At 50.7% G+C, this 23607-nt stretch overlaps 1 protein-coding gene across 8 annotated transcripts in view; it reads left to right on the plus strand.

The window, feature by feature from the left end:
- Positions 1-23607, plus strand: part of CDH23 (cadherin related 23) — a 423400-nt gene that overhangs the window by 150217 nt on the left and 249576 nt on the right. For all 8 annotated transcript variants that reach the window (XR_004436645.1, XM_033209267.1, XM_033209271.1 and 5 more), the window contains exon 7: positions 21530-21724. Coding sequence is in view for 7 of the 8 variants with exons in the window: in XM_033209267.1 (XP_033065158.1) it covers positions 21530-21724 (195 nt within the window). In the remaining variant the exon portion in view is untranslated. The remainder of the gene's footprint in view (positions 1-21529; positions 21725-23607) is intronic.

Here is a 23607-nt window from a genome sequence, read left to right on the forward strand (position 1 = left end):
GCCAGAGAGGTCGGTGGCCTTTGGAGAAACCCATTAGACCGTTCTCATCCACCGTGCGTTTCATTAAAAGTGAGATGGTTTGCACCTTCAGCTTTCTCGGGCTGTCTTCAGGTTGTCGTCATCAATGAGCCTGCCCTGTGTCCCCTGCAGGGGCTGATTTCTGTTTGTTCCATAGGGAGACCCGATGCTTACTCCCAAATAGTCTTTTGCACTTTTAGTTAGTCGGATAAGTTTTAGATGCCACATACCATCTTCCTATTTGTTATCATTCAAGAAACAGTTCTTAAGGGCCTACTGTGTGCTAAGCACTGTTCCTAGAGCTGGGAACTCAGCCAAACAAAACGGATGGAGTCCCTGCTATTGGCAGCTTTCATCTAGTTGGGGAGACAAGAGAACCAACACATACATCTATGTCTGCTGGTGAGAAGGGCCACAAAGAAAAATAAAGCAGGCAAGTGGCTAGAGCAGGCTTTGTGGCCAGGGAGGGCCTCTCTGAGGACATGTGAGCAGAGACCTTGAGGGAGTGAAGCATGCATCATCTTAGGGGAGGTGACTCTCCAGATAGAGGACAAAGTGATTGCAGAGGCCACCCTCACGTCCTGGGGAGTGATGGGCAATGCCAGGAGGACATCTGGGGTGGTATAGACACCCGAGGGAAGTACCAGGGCCAAACAGAAGTAAGGCTGAAAGCAGAGGGCTTTGGAGTATCGGGTAACCCAGTTGTCCAAGTTTGCCCATCTAAGGGTTTCTGGTCTTGCAGCCTCACTTCCCCTCTGATCTGATGGCCTCAGCATTCTCAGACCCAGGACAGGGAAATCACTGTTTTCCAGCTTGTATCCCCTCTCGGTGTCTTGTCTTAAAGCCCCTCCGCCTCTCCATTGCTGGCCACGGTCTCCTTACAAATGCCCCTTCTCCATGTTTATTTCAGCAACTGTAACTCAGTCCGAAGCATCTTCCTCTCTACCTTTAGAGCTTGTGGAGACACTCGTAAAAGAAACAGAGGCATTTGCTCTTGCAGAAAAGTGGATTTTGAGTGGCTGCTATGTACCAGGCAGAGCAATATGATGGTGCCAGAGCTACTGTTGTGAGCAAGGCAGTTGTGGAGTTTTAATACAATGCAAGCGATTTTAAGGTGATGCAATAAATGCTGTGATGGAGGCAGAGCTGAATGCAGGCTCTGGGAGCCCACCAAAGGGGCACCCACCCCAGGTTCAGGAAATTAGGGAGAGTTTTCCAGAGGAGGTGATAAACAAATTGGAACTGAAACATGCATAGGAGTTGGCCTGGGTGTCCACTGCACCTAGAACACAGAACATGCCTGATATATAGTGTGTGCATGGTCATTATTAGTGGAATGAATGAATGGAGAAGAATGTTCCAGATAGACAGAACAGCATGAGCAAAGATCTACGGGTACCAGATTCAGGCAGTGGAGGAGCTGGGAGTTAGGACACAGGTGCATCGCCCTTCCTGTCACACCTCCTGACATGGAGATGGGCACTCTGCCTTCATGGATGCCTTTAGACTCTCTAGGTGCCTGTCAGTGTGCCTCCACTTCCCAGCAGGGGCTAGGCCATAATGCCCGGTGAATATTTGTTGAATGAATGAGAGGGAGAAACTTCAGAGCTGGTATTTCCCAGTCATCTCATTAAATAGGCAGATGAGGGGCAGGTCAAGAGACAGGTGGCCACGGTGTCATTCATTCAACGGTGATTTTTTTCAGTAACCGTTTAATGCAGGGCTCCGGGCTGGGCCCTGGGGACACAATGGAGAGCAGACTTGGGCGTGGACCCACCCTCAAGGAGCAAGTCTAATGGGGAGTCAGATGGTGACCAGAGAGTCACCTAATGTCTTTGAGATTGGAGACCCAGGGAATAGCCAGGCAACTCTGAGCAAATACAGCCAAGGACCTGACCCAGACTAGGGGTCAGAGAAGCCTCTGGAGGAAACAGGCCTGGTTGAGATGTGAAGGCTGAATAGGCAAGAGTTGGGGGTGAAGATGAGGAAAGGATTCTAGCAGATGGATGGCACAGGCAGCGGCTGGAGGCAGCGCAGCACCCAGTTCATCTGAGGAAGTGCAAGGCCAGAGGACTGGAGGGAAGTGAGGAGTCAGTGAAGCCCAGAGAAGGGGAACCAGACAGGCCAGGCCACGCAGGCGTAGAAGGGCTTCTGTGGCGTTTATCTGGAGGTCAGCAGGAAGCCACTGTGGAGTTACTGGACGACTGGGATGGGGTTGTGGCAACACGCCCAGATATGTATTTCAGAGCATTCATAGCGCCACGGGGGAGTCCACATTGCAGGGCCAGAGAGGCTGTGGAGCCCAGTGAGCCAGTCCCTGCAGGGATGGTAGTGGGTGGGAGGGGCAGGAGCAGACTGCTCCTGGAGAGGGAATTGCAAGGAAGAGTCTGGTTTCTGGCTCAGTGATGGGTGCAGAGGGAATGTATTGACATTCATGGAGCCGAGGACACAGTTTCCAGAGTTTGTTCTTAGGCGTGCTGAATCTATACCGTCTTTGAGACTCCTGCAGAGGTATCAAGTGGACAGTGGCTTGTTTGGGACCCAGAGTGGCCTCCATGGAGATGGGGGTGTCTCATCTGCTGTGGCCAGGGCTAAGCAGCCACTTGGCGTGCTTGACTCCAGCCAGGGACAGGAGCTGGAAGAGAGGCCCCGTGGGGTAGGGTCAGTCGGAGGCTGGCCGCCACTCCTCCAGCCTGCCTGGAGCCTGTCAGCTGCGTGGTGACGGAGTGCATTTCTCTGCACCGGAATAGATTTGGGCTCAGCAGTTGGCTCTAAGTGCTTTTTGCCCTGACGTTCAGAAATGAGCACTGGGGCAGCGGGAGGGCTGGGATAGGGGAGGGAGCCCAGGGGACGGGGCCACAGCCTGCGGGGTCCTGCTGCATGCCTGAATAAATACGTGTTTGCCACATCACACACTGTTATGCAGGGTGGAGGCAGAGAGGGGAGAGTGTCTTTATGTATGTGTGTGCGTGGTGGAGGGGGGTGATGGCATATGGTTTTGAGCTCCTAATCCAGTGGCGTCGGAGGACAGGAATATCTCGAGGTCCAGGAGGGGTGCACAGAGCCTGACAGCTGCTTCCACCAAGTATGTCTTCTTTATCTTCACGTAGATCTTGGTCAGAGGCATTAGCTCTCCTCCAAGTGGAAGGGATTAGGAGACAAGGGAAGCAATTTCAGAGGTGGGCTGGGAAGAGGCAATGTAGAGTGCCAACTTGGGGAACCAGGAGGAAAATGTAGTCCCATGTGCATGTGCATCCTCCCTGCAGATCTCTGGGTGTGTGATGCCAAACCTTGCCAAGGGGAGCACTGTGTACACACAGAGACAGAGGGAAGAAGGAAGTAGTACAGTCCTCAGGGTGGTACTTAGTGGTTGTCATTTTATCTTTTAGGGGAACAACTTTCATATAATAAAGACTTCCTTTAAGATCAGTGTTGACCTGCCTCCTTTATTAGACTGCAAAGCCTATCCCCATGAAGAAGCCACTGGGTTTGCCATACTTAGACAAAGCCTGCCAGAGGGTTCTTGAAAAACCAGCTCTGAGCCTGACTAGACCTCTATCTTGGTTCAAGAGAAATGACTTCCTGCCTGCAATCACCACAACTGATAGCTCATGAGGCAGAGACAGTAAATAATTGTTCCACAAGTTTCCAGAGCAAGCATAATTAGTACTGTTAACAGTGTTAGGTGATTAATTGGTTCATTCATTACCAGTGTGAATGCGGCAGAGCATGAGCAGGGGAGGGGCCAGAGCCCCCAGACACCCAAATGTGGTCATGGCCCACTGCTGATCAGCCAGGATCTGGCCCCTGAAATAGGAGCCAACAGCTAAAGGGCATTCACCTCCATGATCTGGGGCTCCCTGGGCCAGAGCAGAGGGCAGGTCACTGGGCAGGGCCCACGGAGTTTGTCCCATTGGTGGACATTCAGGGCTGGAAAGAGCTGGATTTGGCTTCCATATTGTTTCACCTGTTTGCCAAAGGTCAGAAAGCTGTTGTAAGTGCATGATAAGACTGACCGATTAGCCCATTTAGGAGGGGAGGGGGCACGGATGCATAAAGTCCCAGCCTATGCGGTTGGAGGAACTCCAGAGAGGGGTCATTTACTGGATCTCTTGACCACTGAGCTGAACTGCTCTGGGGCTTCCCCGTCAGAGGAGACTAGGCTCTATTTTAAAGTGCTCCAGGGAAAGATGTTGTAAACAGGGGTAACAAGCAGCAATTCAAATCATGTGCCAACCCCAAGCCATTCGATGGAAGCTGCTTATTAGCATGTTGGCCAGAGAATCCCGAAGCTGAGTCTGGGAAGAGCACTGTGCTTGACTGGCACTGCCTGCCCTGAGTGCAGAACAGAGGAGAGGCGGCCTGCAGGTTGTTTTCAGATCAAAATCCACCTAGGTCACTCAGGCAGGTTTTACACTTTCCTCCAGGGTAGTTTCTTGGGGCCTCACTTATTGCCCCAGAGAAACAAAAATGGTCTTGACTGCAACTCCAAGGCACTGAAGGGTGTGAGAGATGATCAGGAAGGCAGCTGCAGACCCAGCTTGCGGGGCGGGGTTGGGGAGGTTCCTTTCTTGACCTTGTGGGACTACAAGGTCCCACAGACCTTGAAGCACAGAGTAGGGTGGAGAGTTGGGACCAGCCTGCTGGTTTATCCAGCTATCCCTGCCTCTACCAAGATACGAACAGGCGTTCCGCAGATGGAAACTTCTCTTTGGAAACAGTGTGTTGGGGGCTTTGGATTAAGGCAGAGCTGAGTCCCCAGCCTGGCCCCTCCTCTTAGGATCAAGGAGTAAGGCCTTGACCTCTCTACACCTGTTTCTTCTCCTTTACAATGGGGATAAAGCCTCAGGGACTGTTGTGAGGGCTGAAGAGGAGAAAGTACATAAAACGTCCAATATAGTTATGGTCACGGTACATATGAATTCTCCCACAAGATGTTCTGAGGTTTGGGGTGACACATTAAGACCAGACTGACTATTCCAGCGACTTGTGAGGCTTGGGAGTAGGGGGATCACTTGAGGCCAGGAGTTTGAGACCGGCCTGGGCAACATATCAAGAGCCTATCTCTATAAAATTAAAATAAACATAAATGAGCTAGATGTAGTAGTGTGCACCTGTAGTCCCAGCTACTTGGGAGACTGACACATGGGAGGATTACTTAAGCCCAGGAATTTCAGGCTGCAGTAAGCTGTGATCGTGCCACTGTGCTTCACCCTGGGCAACAGAGTGAGACACCATCTCAAAAAAAAAAAGAAAAAAGAAAAAAGACAAGTCTGCCTGTGGGAAACGTGTTGAACGGCTGCTTCAGGCCCAAGTCCACCCCAGGGCCCCAGTGCTGTTACTCCTTCCCCCACCGTCCCATCCTCAAGGCCAGTGAGTGTACACCAGGCATGCTGGATTTGCAGGGGTCGGAGCAGCGTCAATTATGCTGCTGACATGGGACTTGCTCAGCCTTGGGGAGGTTCTGGGAAGAGCCAGGAGGAGTGTCCTGGTGTGGGTGGAGGAGGGAAGGAAAAGCAGATGTAGAAAAGTCTGGAAGACGCTTCCCCTCCACCCCCACAACCAGCCCCCACCGGCTGCCTCCCCCAGCCAAAAGGCAAGGCTCCCTCGCAGCAGAAAACATATACACATATTTGCAAGCTACAGTACAAACGAGCGGCAAACCTAATGATTCGTGATTATTATTTGAAGGGTCCCACTGTTACAGATTTATTTGTCATTTCTTGTAATAACACCGACGGTAATGAATTCATTTGTATTAATGTGAGTGTCACGAGGACTTCCGTCGAAATTCCGCATTAATTAATGTACCATTAAAACAAAGTGTCGCCCAATTAATATCAAACAGAGGTAAGGCTGCCAGGGTCCTCTTCATCTGGGTTTCATTTGCAATTCATGGTATTAGCACCCTGCTTAATGAACGTCATTTGCAATTCCTACCCCTGGTCTCTCCCACTTCCTGGGGGAAGGTCAGGGAGCCCTAAGAGCTGTTGCGCCCTTCACTGGGCACCCCAGGGCCAGGAGGAGGAGGAGGGAGGGGTGGGACTCTGTTTCTAGGTGGAAATCGAGTCTCTGCATTCTTCATTCCAGAAGGGGCTCGGAAGGCCTGATCGGTTGGTTACCTCCTTCAGTTACCCAGAAGGCACCTTCCTGAGGTTCTGGTAGGGAAGAGAAGACTAGTTTGTTTCTTGGTCAAGCTTGATCTTAGCAGATGAGGCCATGGCCGTCCTGGGAAAGCCTTCCAGCAGGGTGCGCCCAGGATTCTGGTTTCCCTCTTTTCTTGGGGTCAGCCTGGTGGTCTTCTCATGGTCTTTGTGTGCCATGAGAAGACTACCAAACTGACCTCAAGGACCCTCAGGACCTCTAGCTGTCCCTGAAGACAGCAGTGGAGCCCAATGGGCCTTGGTCTCCAAGGCACAGTAGACCAAGGAATTGGACCCCCCACCCTGTTCCTCCCACAATCCCTGCAGCGGGGCTCCCACCTCCCCCAGCAGGGACAGAGGCGCCATCCGGCACCCTCCCCTATCAGGGAATGTTCCTCAGGTGAGTGGATCTCCTTGGGCTGCCCCTGCCCAAGTGTAAGAAGCTGAGGCTGCCACTGGCAATAAGGAAGTTTCCTGCAGTGATGGTGACGGCTATCGCTATGACTGTGGGCCAGGCCTCAGGCTAAGTGTCTCAGAATCACTATTGCTAAGCCCACAGATGCAGGAGGAAGGTGTTATTGCCCCATTTTACAGATGAGAAAACTGAGGCTCAGAGAGCTTCAGTACTTGTCACACAGAGGTGGAAGAGGGGAACAAGACAGGTGTTTGGGTTTGTCGCATTGATGTCTCTGTGTCCTCCCATCCTTTCCAGCTAGTGATCCACATGAGAGCTGGAGGGACAGGGCCACAGGGGGCCAGGCCTCTGGTGTCCTGGCACATGGTGCCCTTGACTCTCAGAAAGTCCTTCCTTCACTGGTCGCCCACATGCAGGGACTGTGCCCCGCAGTCCTGGCACATGGCAAGTGCCCATAGTCGGCCGTGGAGTATTTTAACCTGCGCTTAGTCTACATGAGAGTGTCGTGTGTCTCACTGGAAAGTGAGGCTCTGAAAAAAAAAAAAAAGACAGGAAAGGGAGGGAGAAATGCTTTCATCGATTTTCGCTTCAGAACACACTGCCTTTCTATATTCTGAGGATGGTCCCAGAGCAAAGGGGCTGGCTTGGAACTAGAGTGCCTTGGATTTGAGGAAGGACTCACAACTGAGCAGAAAGGGAGTGCGGAGTGATGTGGTCTGCCCCCTCATTGAATGGACAAGGACCCAAAAGCCAAAAAGCTTTGATTCTTGTCCGGGATCACACAGGGGACCCTGGTCCAGGGTCTTCTGTCCCCCATCCAGGGCTCTTTATTCCACCCATGCTGCTTCCCTCGAGGTTAAGAATACTGTGTGTTTGGGAAGCCACCTTACATTCATGTTAGGGCAAGGTAGGGGACGTCAGGGAGTCAGCACTAACATGGGCACCTGCAGTCAGAACTCTACCCCAGGGACCATCTGTGTGACTACCATCCACTACCCCCCTCCCAACTTCAGTTTTTTCATCTGTAAGACAGGGTTCCTGGGCTAGAGCAGTGCTTCCCCACCTTTGGCTGTACATGAGAACTTGATGGGAATTTAAAAGATACAGAGGCAGGGACTGGGCCCCAGCACTGATATTTTTAAAAAGCTCCCCAGGTGATTCTAATATGCAGCCAGGGGTGTGAACCATTGGAATAGACATTGGAATAGGATCATTTGATCTTTCTTCATCCATTGAAGCTTAAGCCATTTCCCCAAGGTCCCCAGAGCCCAGTGACTTTCTGCAATTGCCCTCTCCCTGCCTGGGTCCAGTGCCCCCCAGTCTTCCCACACCCCCAGCCCTCACCACCCCACAGCTCCCCTGCAGCCCGGAGCAAACCTTCCCCAGCTCTGCCCGCCCTTAAGCCCCAGGGAACCAAGTGACAGGTTCCGCTTATCACATCACACCGCCTGAAGGGCCAGCAGCTGTAGCCTCAGGACTGGAGAGGCAGAAACCGCACCAGGCCTACCCCACCATACTTAATGCCTGCCCAGGCCTCTGCTCCCCCCTTCACCCACTCCTTCAGTATGCACACCCACCCAGGCTGGGGACAGAGGGACAGGGGTGGGAGGAGTCCAAGGGGCAGGGGAGGAGAGACAGCAAGAGAGCCTGCTTTGCTGGAGCTGTCTTCTTATTCAGAATCCATTTGTTAGGCGCAGCGTCCCATAGATGTAAGGCCCGCCCTGAGATTTGCATATTTATTTTGTTTAACGTGATTCATCATCATGCAAGGGAATGAATTTGGGTGCAGGGAGATGGAGCCCCATTTGTGAGCAGGACATCTGGGTACAAAGAGCTCAGGGCAGTGTTAGAGGCTTTTGCACACCCAGAGTGCTCCCCTTTGGGATGGAGGTGGGGGACATGTGATCCCCAGAGGGTTCCCTGAGAGTTTTGTCTCTGCTGAGGGCAGAGCAGGGACCTCAGCCTTTAGAACCTTCCCCTCCCTTTCCAGACCTTCCCACCATAAGTAACATCTGCAAAGCACCTTACAGTTTACTGACCCTTGTCTATGCACATTTCCACCTTAACCCTTACACAGCCCCATGAGGTAATAGCATTACGACAGAGCCAAAGATTTGCTGAGCACCTATTACGCACTAAACACTTTACACACTTTGTCTCCCATAAGCCTCACTATAACTCCATGAAGCAGGTTTCCTTTTTTGCTTTTTGTTTTTTGAGACAGGGTCTCACTCTGTGGCCCAGGCTGGAGTGCAGCAGTACAATCACAGCTCACTGCAGCCTCAATGTCCTGGGCTCAAGCATTCTTCCCACCTTTGAGTCCCAAGTAGCTGGAACCACAGGTGCACACCACCACACTGGACTAATTTTTTATTTTTCTTTTTTTTTTTTTTTTTTTTGGTAGAGATGGTCTCACTATGTTGACCAGGCTGGTCTCCAACTCCTGGGCTCTAGCAATCCTCCCACCTCAGCTTCCCAAAGTGCTAGTCTTTTTCTTATTTTAAAAAAATTCCGGGCCGGGCGCAGTGGCTCAAGCCTGTAATCCCAGCACTTTGGGAGGCCGAGACGGGTGGATCACGAGGTCAGGAGATTGAGACCATCCTGGCTAACACGGTGAAACCCCGTCTCTACTAAAAAATACAAAAAAAATCTAGCCGGGCGAGGTGGCGGGCGCCTGTAGTCCCAGCTACTCGGGAGGCTGAGGCAGGAGAATGGCGTGCGTGAACCCGGGAGGCGGAGCTTGCAGTGAGCCGAGATCGCGCCACTGCACTCCAGCCCCGGCGACAGAGCGAGACTCCGCCTCAAAAAAAAAAAAAAAAAAAAATTCCAGGAGACTCCTTGCATCCCTCAGTCACCACTTTTCAGACTCTACCAAGTCTCAAGGTTACTGCATGCCTCCAGCCCCTGCAGCCCTGAGTTCAGAGACAGTGCTCTGGAACCGTGATGGCCCAGCTTCTGGACTGCAGGCTAGCTTTTTAGACAGGACTCTTCTTATAGATCACATCGTATCATTCCCTGGATTTTTCTCTTGAAGTTTTCTGCCTCTGCAGAAAGTTGTGAGAATTTTTTTTTGGCCTTTGATTTTTCAAAACATGTTTCCATAGTTAATTCATTTTATCTCCACCCCAGCTCTATATAGAAGATAGTATAGGGATTACTATACCCATTTCCTGGATGGAAACACTGAGGCATCAGATGTTTATGTTGACATTGCATAGCAACAGAGAAGGAAGTCAGGAAGATTGTTATTGGAGAGCAGCCGGACTGTGACGCAGTCTGGGGCAGTTGTTTCTGGGATTTTCCTAATCAGGCCAGTGTGCGTAGAGAGGAATAGGGCACCACACGGATCCTTCCTGGTCTCCAGAAGCTTGTTTCCAAGTCCCTACTTGAGAGAAGGAGGGTATGAGGCTTCTAGCAGCCAATGAGACCAATCACTCTGGCCAGGGAGGGGTATGAGATGATGGCTCTAAATAACTAAGAACTGGATTTCCCAACTCATACCTTTATTCTTGGTTTCCTTCCATTTCATGGAGAGGAAAACAGAAGCCCAGCCCATGAGGGAGGGGATGGTACCTGGTACATGCTGCCTGATGTTAAAAGCAGATATCCTGGGTGCCGGGGCCAGGGCGGGCACCAGGGCTGCGCCTACATCATGGCCCTTCCTGTTCCCTTTTTCTTTGCACACAGCCCTTAGCCAACTGCTGGGAATGGAAATAGTGTTCTTTATAATGTGAAATTATTTCTTCCTTAGTGTTTCAGCCTATAGTGTCACTGTTATGAACTTTGGTCCACTTTGACTCTTGATCCTTTGTATGTGGTCCAGCCGTCTGTCCCCGATGCGTGCTACCCTGTGCTGCCATGTGCTGTCTCCCTCTGCTCCTGCTGGTTTGCAAGTGAGAGGGTGCGGGGAGAGCCTGGAGGAGGCAGATGCAGGGATGGCCCTGGAATGTTGTCAGTGATGGCAGGTGGCACTGGGGGATCTCCAAATTCTACTGTCATTCATTCTACAAGAAGGTCACTGGATTGGAGTCAAGGGTAAGGAAACTTGCCTTGGAGCTCCTTAGTCTCTGAATAGGAAGGAGCTGGGGCCATTTCATGCTTGGGTATCACACTTGGCCTTGAAAGTCAAGCTCCTGAGAAGAAGTGGGGGAGGCCCCAGATGTCCCTCTGATGAGACTCCACCTAGCCCTGCGTGTCCCACATGTGTGCATGGGGTGAGGGGGAGGGTGTCTCGCCCCCGACCCAGGCATGTGTGCTAGAAGCCTGGGTGGAGCCAACAACCTCTTCTAAGAAGGGAGGGAGTGTCAGTCACTGGGTGGTGATGTCTGACCTCTGCCCTCTAGGGGAAATATCCAAAGGAACACAGGTCGGAAAGACAGAGACACCATGAGCACGGACCTGGGAGGGGACCACACTTTGGGGCTGGCACTTGGAACAGTTGAACTGAAATCGAGGGCCCAGTGGAGCAGCAGTGAAAGAGGAGTTTAAAGAGAGAAGGTTTGATGAGACTATGGTGACGGTCAAGGTCTGGGAGACTTTGCCTTGGAGCACGTGATGGTGTTTTTGGGGAAAATGAGATGCTGGATGAGTGCTTTAGGGCAGGGACTTTCAGGAGCCATTACAGGGGGCAGAGTTGAAAGGGAAGAGGCAGCTGGGCACCATGGCTCATGCCCGTAATCCCAGCACTTTGGGAGGCTGAGACGGGCAGATCACTTGAGGTCAGGAGTTCGAGACCAGCCTGGCCAACATGGTGAAACCCTGTCTCTACTAAAAATACAAAAATTAGCTGGGCATGGTGATGCAAGACTGTAATCCCAGCTACTGGGGAGGCTGAGGCATGAGAACTGCTTGAACCCGGGAGGCGGAGGTTCATGCCATTGCAGTCCAGCCTGAGTGACAGAGCGAGACTCAGTCTCAAAAAAAAAAAAGAAAAAGAAAGGAAGGCGGACACTCGGTGGTACAGCCATAGGGAAATACTGTTTTTAATTTTGATATTAACTTGTATCGAAGTAATATATGTATGAATTTAAAAGTCAAATAGTACAGCTCAGCTTATAATAAAAGCAGCAGACCCTGATTGATTCTTTACCACTCCTGCTTCCCACCCTGAGAGAATCTCATTCAATTTCTGATATTTACTTGCTTATTTCTAAATCACATGCTTATACATTGTTTTAGTTTTGAATATTATCTATTGATTTCCACCTATGAAGGATGAGAATTTCACTTGTACACCATCCTCTACCTTATCTTAGCTATACACACACAATGGAGCATGCACCCTACTCTTAATATTCACTACACCCTACTCTTAACATACGTGCACCCTACACAAACATCCTACTCTTAAATTTCACTACGTCCTACGCGTAACATACATACACCCTACATAAACACCCTTCTCTTAACATTCACTGTCCATCCTCTAAACATAATTATATTTCTCTTTTTAGCTAAAACATCATTTGGTGTACACAGTATTATGATTATGTAAATGTTATTCACAGCTGAGCCACATAATATACTGTAATTATATTTCTTCTTTTATTTTCCCTAGAATTAATAATCACTTCTTTTTTAGTTTCTTAGTGTTCCTTAATGCTTGCTATAGGGAGCCTCTCAGCATATTCAAAGTATATTGAATTTTTAAAATTTGATTTGCATTTTTCTTAACAACATTCTCCCTGGAGTGTCCACCCTCCTGTCTCAATCTGTGTTCTGGAGGCTTGATGTGGGGTGAGCGTTGGGGAGGAAAGGAGAGTCACTCTGAGAAATCTGTTGTCTTTCTCCTCTGTTGGATCCCGTTTCATGAATGTCATATTTTCCTCTTTCTTGGTTTACACCCTCGTTATGATGAGGTACACTCTTCAGTAATTTTCAGGAAGAAGCATTCATGGGAATTTTTTTTCACTTCATCTGAACAATGTGTTCATGCTGTGCTTTTGTTTGTTGATAGTTTGGCTGCGTATAGAATTCTGGAATGGAAATAGTGTTCTTTGTAATGTGAAATTCTTTCTTCCTTAGTGTTTCAGCCTGTAGTGTCACTGTTATGAACTTTGGTGCGACTTCGACTCTTCATCCTTTGTATGTGGCCTTTTGTTTTCTCTCTGAAAGTTTCAGGATTTTAAAAAAATAATCAATGTTTTTGAAACTTCATGGTTTTATGCCTCAGTATTTCAATCTGGAAACATGTCCTTCAGATCTGGGAGATTTTCTTATGTTACTTTTTGAATGATTTCTTCCGCTTCATTTACTCTTTTTTTTAACTTATTTTATTGATTGATTGATTGATTGAGACAGAGTCTCACTCTGTCACCCAGGCTGGAGTGTGATGGTGTGATCTTGGCTCACTGCAGCGTCTGCCTCCTGGGTTCAAGCGTTTCTCCTGCCTCAGCCTCCCGAGTAGCTGGGGTTATAGGCACCCACTACCATGCCCAGCTAATTTTTCATATTTTAGTAGGGACGGGGGTTTTGCCATGTTAACCAGGCTGGTCTCAAACTCCTGACCTCAGGTGATCCACCTGCCTCGGCCTCCCAAAGTGCTGGAATTACAGGTATGAGCCACCATGCCTGACCTGTATTTTTTTTCCTCTGGAATTCCTATTAGTTGGAATGTTGGATCTTCTGAACTGCTCCTCTAATTTTCTTACTTTTCTCTCCCATTTCCTCTCTTTGAATTTGTTTCTACTTTTGGGGAAATTTCTTTATCTTCCAACTCTTCTCTTGAGTTTTTACATTTCTACCGGGCCTTTTTTCCTCTTGGAATATTCTTTTTCCAAAGATGTTGTGTCTTGTCTCTCTGAGGATATTAAAGATGCTTATTGTTGTTATTCCTTTTTACTGTTTTTTCCCACTGTCTTTCACATTAGAGGCTCTTCTCAAATGTTTAGTGATCCTTAGTTGTCTCTTCATATATACAGGTGAGTTCACACATAGCTGCCTGGAAGTTTGCTGTGTATGTGTAGAGCAGGGCACGGTTGGGACTGCTTGTTCGTCAGTGGGCTCCATTATGGGATGATTGGAGGAGGACCTGGCTGTTCTTTCGAGGGATCTACAACATGTCAATATTCATGTTTTCTCTCTTGCACCAGTTCTCCTTTTTACTGCCTGGAGCCTTCAGGAGGCTCCCTGTTTTCAGTGCCTGGTTCAGCTTCCAGCCATGAGTCCAGAGCTTAACTAACTCAGACCCTCTAGAAAGTAAATCTCACATTTTCTGCAAGAGCTGGGGAAGGGATCTGGGAGTCTAACCACTCTTTTTAAAGCTGTCCAGCCTCACCCCATTCCCTCCCACTCAGCATCACCTGCTGTCTCCAAGTCCCGAACTTTTCCAGTGTTCTGAGACACAGGCCTGAGCTTCAGCTCGCCCATCTCCTCAGGCAGTTATAACTGGCCCATCTGTTTCCAGTTTCCAGAATTTTGTTGACATCTCTCATCTGCTGTTGTCTCCTCTCCTGTTCTTTTTGCCCTTGTGGATTTATGCATTTTTAATTCCTTTATTGTCATTTTGGTGAGGGGATGGGACAAAAACAGAAATAAATGGATGTGTTCAATCTGCCATGTTTACCACAAAATCCTGATTCTTTTAAAACATTTATTGAATGCCTTCTATGCACAAGTGACAGTGCCAGGACTAAAGAGGTGGCCAAGGTAAATAACAAAAAGGAAGAGGAGGGTGAAGAGTGGGAGTCGGGAAAGAGGAGGATGTCCGGTATGGCTGCAGCAGGTCAGGAGGGCCATTTGGGGAGCAGTTTGATGAGTGTCTTCCAGGGATTCCAAAAAGCCAGTACACAGCTGGAGTCTGTGAAGCAGGGACTCTGAGGAGGGACTTGGAGATGGGAGGGTGCTGGGCTGGCTCTGGAGGAGACCAGAACAGCTGGGGAGACCAGCCTAGGCCCAGAGAGATGTCCTCCAGCCATGTCGGGGTGTGAGTGACTTAGGGCCCAGCCCACAGAGCTGGCAGCCCACCCCGGCTCTCAGAGCTTACCTGGCACCTTTTAGATCCAGTACATTTCACCCAAGAGAGCAGATACTGGTAGAAAGAAGAGATGTCGCCAAATTATTGCTCCCCGATTCCTCCAGACAGAGATGCTGGAGTACGGGTACACATGAGGGTACACATGACCAGAGTGGGGCTCCCTGAGATATGTGTTGATGCCCCGTGGGCACTCGCCCTGCTTCTCTCCCCTGCACTGTCCTGTGTGGACCTTGTCCTCCTGCGCTCAAGTGCCTTCTTGCTTATTTGAGAAAGAAACACAGCCCACCTCTCCTATAGACCCCATTTCTCCTCCATCACTGCTCCCCCATAAGCTGGAATGCCGCAAACCCCCATAGTTGGGAATGACATCCTCCCGAAGCATCCCAGCAGGCCTCCAGAATCACCAGTAAAGAGGCACCTGCTTTAGCGTCCAACTGAAACTGAAGTGGTTTCTCCTCTGCCCCAGGAGCCCATGTTCAGAAAGTTCCTTGCCTCTGACTTGAATTCTTCTTGTTTTAGCGGGACCCCCTTTCCTTATTCTCAGTGGAAGGGTGCGATTTTGGAGTGCCCTCCTTCCTTCCGAAACTCTTTTTAGGCTAAAGCTCCCCACCAATCCTCTGTTCTCTTACCTAGAGGCCTCTTCAGCTGCCACCCTCATCCACAGCCCTTCCAAACCAGGAAGTCCCACTTAGGAGGGGCCTTGAACCCACTCTCCATCCTTATCTCTGGAGTCCTGAGGTCTGGGCACAGAAAGGTGACCCGACTTTGAATCCTGATTCCACCACTTACAATCTGTGTGACCTTGTACAAGTGGCTTCATTTCTCTGACCTTCCATTTTCCCCATCTGGGAAAAGGAAGCAGGGAGTGAAGGTGTGTAAAAATGCAACCAAGGGCAGAGGACGGAGGGGCAGAATCCCAGTAACCCTCTCCACGACCCCACCCCAGCCCCAGCAGGCAGCAGCCCAGCCTCTGAGCAGCACAGGAGGCTCTGTTACCAGCTCTGATCCACAGAGGCGCCTGCACCTTGTCAGAACTCCATCTGTCAGGAATTTATTACTAATGCATTTTATAACAGGCTCTATAATAAGATATTAAAGACTGTAGCGGCATCTAGCAAGCATTCCATAAATATTAATAACGCCTTTAGAGATGGCACCTACAGTGGAAATGGTAGGGCTTTTTGCCAAAGTTTGGTCAAGGGTACAGCATAAATCCTACAGGGGGTGAAGGGAGCAGGTCCACCCCAAAGGTGAGAGGGTGTGGCATCCTTCTTTTCTCTCTCTCTCCTATCTTCCTTTCTCTTGCTGCTTAATGTTTGTACGTCTTTTCGTGTGTTCATAACTTTTCCTCTAGAATGTCTCTTTTTATTTTCCTGTTTCAGTTAGCTCCTTTCTCCCCAAGTTTCCTTTCCTCCCTTTTCTCTTGCAAATTCTCTTTCCTCTTCATTCCATTTTCACTCTGGCCCTCAGTCCTGCCCCTCTTACTGTTCTCACCGCATTTTCCTCTGTGTTCCTGTGCTGTCCCTCCTCCCTGCCCCTCCTCCCAGCCCCTCCTCCCTGCCCCTCCTCCCTGCCCCTCCTCCCTGCCCCCCTTTCTTTACTGCTCTCTTCGTCTGGTTCCTCCTTCCTGCCTCTCTGCCCCTCTCCCTCTGGCCTTTTCTCCCTCACTGCACACGCTCCCTCACCCTGTTCCAGTGAGCACCCGAGCCACCTCTGGAGAGGCCTGGAGTGTAATGTAACTCACACTGCATGTGAGAAGTGAGCTATTTATCATTATTATTAACGAACAAGATCCTTTGCACGGCAGAACTTTCCCAGAGTCTATTCCCTTGTCACCCTAGGAGTTGCAAAAAGATTTATTTGTCTCTGAATTGCACAGGGTGGCCCATTTACAGCAGGTCCATCAGAAGTGATATGGAGCTTAAATGGGAACTGGAAGAGGCAGGACCTGCCCTGCCTGCGACCTGCATGGTGTGGGTCACTTGGTGAGAGAGACAACCTGGCGGGTGCAAGAATTTTGAAGGAGATAATGCCTAGACATGCTCCCTGGTCCCCTGAAGGCATGGGTGTACATTTGGGGAGACTTCCTTTGAAATGGCCCAGAAGCCATAAGGGAGTAGGTGGGACCAGGCGGCGGAGGGGGTACCATGAAGGAAGGGAAGAGGGAAGCAGGGGTGGGGCAGAGAAGTGAGTCGAGAGGCCTCCCTCAGAAGTAGAAGTGATCATGCCCCATGGGGTCTTTCTTCCAAAGACCATGGCTGCTCCCTTCCAGCAAGAAGGTGGACCCAGGGCCAGTCTCCACAATGGAGGTGTGGGGAGAAGCTGCCCTGGAAAGGAGAGACCCAACCCCCAGCTGAAACAGGCCTCTTGGTGCTGCTTCTTACAACTCCAGCCCATGCAGTCCCAACCCCAGACACCAGAGTGACACCTTCCACTCTTCCTCCTTGTCCTCAGATGGCAAAGCCTGGCCCTGCCGAGCATCTCTCTTCAAGGCCTGTCCTGGCTGACTGTGTCAAGTCCATGATCAAGCCATCCCCTGCCCATCCAGCCACCTCCCCATACACATGCTGATAATTGCCTGCAACCTGGATTTGCACATTAATAGGAGTGTCTGGGGACAGTTAAAATGAAGAGGGAGCCGGCATTTACCCAGGCTCCTTTATTCTTCTCTCCACTGTAACCTCCAGCCTCGTGTGGCAGGCACTGCGCCCTCATTAGCAGTCCTGCAGCAGTGACCTGGCACTTTGCTTGCTGTGGGCACTAAAGAGGTAGAATCCCATCAGCAGAGGGTCTGGGTGAGCCTGGGGTAGAGCCGTGGAAATGAGGAGGCCCTGCCCATGGCTGGGCATGCTCTGGGGGCAGGAGCAAGGAGCTGAGACCCATGCAGGCCAGTGTGAGCAAGTGGGGTGCCCACAGAAAGGACAGCACAGGCAGGTCATAGCACTGCAGCCACAGGCAGGAGACAAAGTCAGTGGGGCCTGGGACGGCCATGGTAGGAGGCTCTTGGAGGCCCTCGTTTCTGTTTTGTCTCCTGCACAGTGTTCTGCTCCACTCACTGCAGGTGGGCTTCCTCTGACTGCCCGTGGCATCTCTGCCACCCTGTAACTGTGGCTTGTGTGTGGCTTTCGGCCTGTCATGGTGCCCACTCCAGCCAGATAACAAAGATCTTTCTTTTCAGATTCTCAGAGAAAATTGATTTAATTTCTCAGGCACCACCTGATTCATGTGGCCTGGGTCTGAAGTTACTTGGAAGAAACGAGAGTGCCTAGACCCATCATCTAGAGCAGAGCTGTGGTCATGAGGAGCAGCCGTTCTTGGAAGGAGGGTTGGCGGGGAGGCAGCAGTTGGCATCTCTTTGGGTGAGGTGGACAGAGCACTCTGTATGAGTCAAGACACCCGATTTCCACTCATGGACTCTGCCATGATCCACCTGTGAGGCCTGGAGCAAGGCACGCCCCCATCTGGGCTCGTTTTCATATCTGTAGTCCATCCTAGGAAATGGAGAGGCTGGACTGGATGACCCCAAGGTTCCTTCCAGCTCGTGCATTCCAGCCATCCAGGGTGGTATATAGTCAAGACTGGCTTCCTCGTTTAGGAGCCTCCCAGGCCCCCAGGTGCCCCTCTCACCCCTGCCTCAGATCCCACCCCTCCCCTCACAGGCTCTCAAGCCCATTGTGGAGGGTCTCCTGGGGCTCTTCCATCCTCATCTTGTCTTCAGCAGCCAGGATCCAATCAGCGGGGATGTTCTCTTTCTGAATTTTAAGGTGCCCATTTGTCCCAAGTTCATGGTGAAGAGATTCATTGACTGTTTACGTTATCTATAATACTTCCCCCTTTATGTGGGGTTCATCTCACTCTGCCTATAATGGTATTTTATTACTATAGTAATAAGCGCAATGACCATTTATTGAGTATTGCTCAATGTTGCTGTGTATCTGGCCCAGGGAGACTCTCTTTTTTTCACACTTTATCTCATATAATTCTTTTGTTTGTTTGTTTGTTTGTTTGTTTGTTTGAGACAGAGTCTTGCTTTGTCACCCAGGCTGGAGTGCAGTGGCATGATCCTGGCTCACTGCACCCTCCGCCTCCTGGGTTCAAGCCATTCTGCTGCCTCAGCCTCCCCAGTGGCTGGGATTACAGGCACGCACCACCATACCCAGCTAATTTTTGTATTTTTAGTAGAGACAGGGTTTCACCATGTTGGCCAGCCTAGTCTCGAACTCCTGGGTAGGAGCTGCTAAGAGCTCCATTTTACAGATGAGGAAACTGAGGCCAAAAAGAGTTTTAACAGCATATGTCTGCAGTCTCCCAGGGGAAAGGTCCAGACTCAAAGTTAGGGAGTCTAACTCAGAATTCATGCTCCGAGCCACCAGGTGTCACTCCCTGTAGCCTAAACCCAGATGCACCTGGCCCCATAAAGCAAATCTGCTTGTGTTGAGTCTGCAGATCTGTGTGCACGTCTTTGCATTTTCCATGGAACAGCAGCGGGGTGCTCGGAGAAGCCCCCAGCATATGTGCTGATGAGCGCCCCTCCTTCCCCCCATCTACTTCCCTGATAGAACGTGGTGCCCAGGACCTGAAATGCAGGAAGTCAGCATTCTTTTCTCTCCAATAGTTTGTCCCTTCTAAGTATATGAATGGCTCCTTGCCAGGCCCATTTAAAACCTTCTCTAAGTTATGCAGAAATTAAATGGGTTTTCACCGCAGGGCATGAAACATAATCCAAGAAGGTCAGACGTGGAGACCATCACTTCTTTTTCCCCTTTTCCACCATTTCCTACATCTTGCTTTTAAATCCTCTCATCAGATGCAGAAGGATCAGAGAGGCTTCCCCCAGGACCACGCGGTATGGACAGTCAAATGTCCTCGCCTCCCCGAGGCAGGGAGCTGGACAGCTGACATCTCCCGGGAGCTGTCCCTCTCCTGTGGGCGCCAGCTTCATACAGAGTGGTTATAGTAGACTGGCCGAGTGCTCTGAAGTGAGGGCTGGCTGTTTTGGTTGTTGTTGTTGTTATTGTTGTTGTTGTTAAATATTTGGTAGAATTCACCAGTGAAGCTGTTGAGTCCTGTGCTTTTCTTTGTTGGAAGATTTTTTATTACCAAATCAAATAAATATAAAAGCATAATGTTGAATTAAAAAGCAAGTTTCAGAGTGATCTATTGTATATGAAAACCATCTATTTACAAATACCCATGAAACAGTATCTTATATTATTCATGGCTAGATATAGATACATATGAAGTATAAACACAGACTTTCACACAAGCACTGGCAGCTGTGAAATCAGAATGTGGTCATCCTTTCTTGTGGCGGGAACCGTGGGCCCGCATGAAGTGTTCCATTCTGGATTCATGGGACTGGCTCTGGCACTTACGTGTGATCTAGAGAGAGAGAGGGCAGGACAGAGAACTGTGGGTTAGCTGAGAACCTCAGCTCCTCAAGTGGAAGGAGAGATGGAAATAAGGGATGCTAAGGTACCCAGGGCTTAGCAACAGGGGAAAGTTCTACCCCCAGGGCTGAAGGGAGAAGGAGAGGAAAATAGTGTTATCAGAGCCCACTGAGCGTTGGGGCTGGGGAGGAGAGGTAGAGCTGGAGGGGGTAGAGGAAGTAAGACCCCACACTCTTTCTCCTCCTGCTCTAGGAGCTCCTACCAGAACTTCCCATTGGCAGAACCCGACTGGAAGCGAGCCAGCAAGACAGCCTGGAGATGCAATTCACTGAGGGCCCGGGGACTGGGGAAAGGCAAAACTGGGTGGATCACGGGGCCGGGGGGTGGGTAGACAGGGAATGCCCTGGATGGTACTGTTCATATCAGTGCTTCTTGACACCTCCCTGCCCCACCCTTGAAGGTGCCCTTGTCTGTGCCCGTCTAGGTTTCCAGAAATTAAAATCGCAGCTACTGTCTTCTCAGCACTTATGTGCTGGAATGTTTACACTCACGAGCTTGTGTATTCTTCACACTAACCCTAGGAGATATGATTAGCTTCAGTGTACAGTGAAGGGATTAAGGATCAGAGAGATTATGTAATTAACCCAAAGACACACAGCGAGGCTGGGATTCCAACAGATGGTCTGTCCATGCCTGAAACTCTAGCACTTGTCTGCTTTGCCCTCTTGCAGACTTGATTCTGTTTTGGAGGGAACGAGCATCTTCCAAGCAGCTGAATTAGGACGGGCAAACCTAGCAAAGGAAAACCACATTCAGATGTCCAGAGGTGTGAGGGAGCCTGCTGGGTTCAAGAAGTACAAATAGCTCCATTCCCCTAGGAAATAAAATGTGAAGGAGGAAACAGGGATGGACCACAAGGACCTGTGCTCTATGCAAAGGGCACTGGGGAGTCACGGATGGTGAGGAGGAGAGGGGTGTCCTGCATCTGCCTCCTGTCCCCAGTGGACAGAGTGGTTGGAACAGGCAGGACGTGAGCCTGCCCGTTCAGGCTGACACTTGTCTGCTGATGGGGGCAAATCTACAAACCCAGGAAGAACCTTCAGCAGCCCCATGGCGTTGTTCTCCGCAGGCCCTTTCCAGCCTGACCCGGGGCCCTGTAAAGAGCACCTCTATATTAAGTGCATGGTCTGTCTGTGAAGGGCTGCCAGGAGGGAGGCTTGAGGTTGGTCCCCAAAAAGGAGGCCTGCAGCTTGGGCAGCCAAGGGGCATTTGACAGAGGAAGCAAAACCACCAAGAAACAGGTTTGGGAACCATAAGACCCCTCATCCAGAACTCCAGGATAAGCAAATCATCTTTGGAACTGGTGCTGTTTACAGCCACCAGGAGGCCATCAAAAAATGAAGAAGAAGGAAAAAAAAAAAAAAGATACTGCATTTTAAATTTTTGGGCCCCTCCTAGAATGAAAATGACAAGGCCTCGGGTCTGATCGGCTGAGGGATGTAGAGAATGGGCTTTGGGGGACTCAGCTCTGATGGCACAGCTGCTCCGCGCCGGCTCACCCTTGTACTTGCTTTGCTCTCACCCCCAGAATACACCGGTGGGGACGCCCATCTTCATCGTGAATGCCACAGATCCCGACTTGGGGGCAGGGGGCAGCGTCCTCTACTCCTTCCAGCCCCCCTCCCAATTCTTCGCCATTGACAGTGCCCGCGGTATCGTCACAGTGATCCGGGAGCTGGACTACGAGACCACACAGGCCTACCAGCTCACGGTCAACGCCACGGTGAGTCTCCACGCTGGGGCCCCAGCAGTTTCAGCTGCCTTTTCCCACCCTGGAAGAGAGCAATGGGGCATTCCAATGGGACACTGACCCAGTGGCACACACTCGAAGATCTATAATAACAATAGTGGTGACAGTCATGATAGAAATGAGGCTGGCATTGCTGAGGCTTCGTGCTGTGTCCCTGGCACCATGCTGAGCACTTAAAGGGACTTTAAACCTCAAGCATCCCTATGTCATAAGTATTGTTAAGATGCCCATTTTGCAGATGAGAAAACTGAGGCACAGGAGCAATTCAGTGACTTTCGATGGTCACCCAGGAGCCTGACTCTAGAGCCTGCTCAGGTAACCTCCTTGAGACATTCTTAGTGCAGGGCGCCTCTTGCTCTCTGGGACACAGGACAGAGGTGTTCACCCAGCTGTGTCCTGACACCATCCAGCATGCAGGGTCCAGAGAGGTTCAGGCATCCTGGCTCTACTCCACAGAGTGGTGTCATTCCACAGCATTCCTCTGTGCCAAGCACATTGCTGGCCCCTGGGAATTCCAAGATGAGTGAGTCAAGGGCAGAAGGCAGGAGAGGGTAATTATCCCATCTGATGGCTGACTCTGTTGAGAGTCACACAGTCTATAAGTAGTGGGGGAGCAAGAACCCAAGCCCGAGTTGTCCACCTCTCAGTCCAGGGCCCTGACCACTGTCCAGGGCCCCCATGGCTAGACATCTCCAGGTCTCAAGAACATTGCAGCATGCCCTTTGTGCCAGCTGTTTGGGAGATCCTGGGGAATAGGCAAGCCACACTCTAAATAGGGTCCTCCCCCTACCCGTCCCCTCTCCCTGCTCCCAGCTGCTACATCGGGGCATAGCTGGAGCCATCAGTTGGCAGCAGGGCCATAAGCTGGCCTGTTGTCCCTTAGATTCTGTTGACAAAGCTTGTGCCAAGAGCAAAAAAACATGGGAATCCCTCTCACCCCTCCAGGTCCCATCTACCTGACACACAGCATCCACTCCTGACCCACATAGCTGTCGAGGGGGCTGCCGGCAGTGCTGGGGGCTCTCCGTGGCGGGTCACAGGCTGCAGATCCAAGGCTCTGGATCTGGACCGGGTTGAGAATCCAGTTTTGAAAGATGGGGTGCCCCAAGTCTTGGCCAAGATGCAGAGAAAGGCCTCAAGAGCTAGGAAATGCAAACTTCTTGTTTGTCTCTGGCCCAGTGGCTATGAGGGAGGTCACTGCAGGTGACACTCAAATTCTTTTCTTCACCCCTGGTTAAGTGTTACTTGCCTGGGAGGAGCTGTGTGCTACTGTTTGTAAAACTGACTTCGGGGTCAAGAGGACGTGCAAGCCTAGGATTTGCTTTTTGTGCACATTCGCCTGCACCTTGCACGCAGCCCGGCACCCACACATGCAGTGCCCCTCCACCGCACTGTTTGCACACACCAGGGTCCGGAAACGCGCAGATGCTTGCCCGCTGTTGGATCATTTCCATCCACCATAAAAATGGCTTTGGATCGTGGGGAATAGACCAGAGCTGGGCACGGGCAAGAATGTGGGTGGTGGGGCCTATCCAGAGGCCTAGGCTCAAGCTGGGATGATGAATACAGTTAAATTGCTGTTACTCTCCCAGAAATCATGCTTGGAAGCAGCAGAACGGGAGGGGCCCTAGAAGTCCCTCTCCACATGGCTTCCCCCTTGCTTCTGGAGGAGCTGACACCAAGTCCTTCTCGGGGCCGGCGCTGGGCCCTTGGCTGCTGAGCACTTCCTCAAGGAAGGAGATTCTCGTGCCTGGCATTACAGGCCACAGTGTGAGTTCCCAGCCACCACGAGGCGGGTACCAGGATGGGGAAATTGAGGCATCCTCTGGGAACAAGCTGCTGACAGCCATGGGCCC

Source organism: Trachypithecus francoisi, unplaced genomic scaffold, assembly GCF_009764315.1.
Source record: "Trachypithecus francoisi isolate TF-2019V2 unplaced genomic scaffold, Tfra_2.0 Lachesis_group9, whole genome shotgun sequence".
NCBI classification, from domain to species: Eukaryota; Metazoa; Chordata; class Mammalia; order Primates; family Cercopithecidae; genus Trachypithecus; species Trachypithecus francoisi.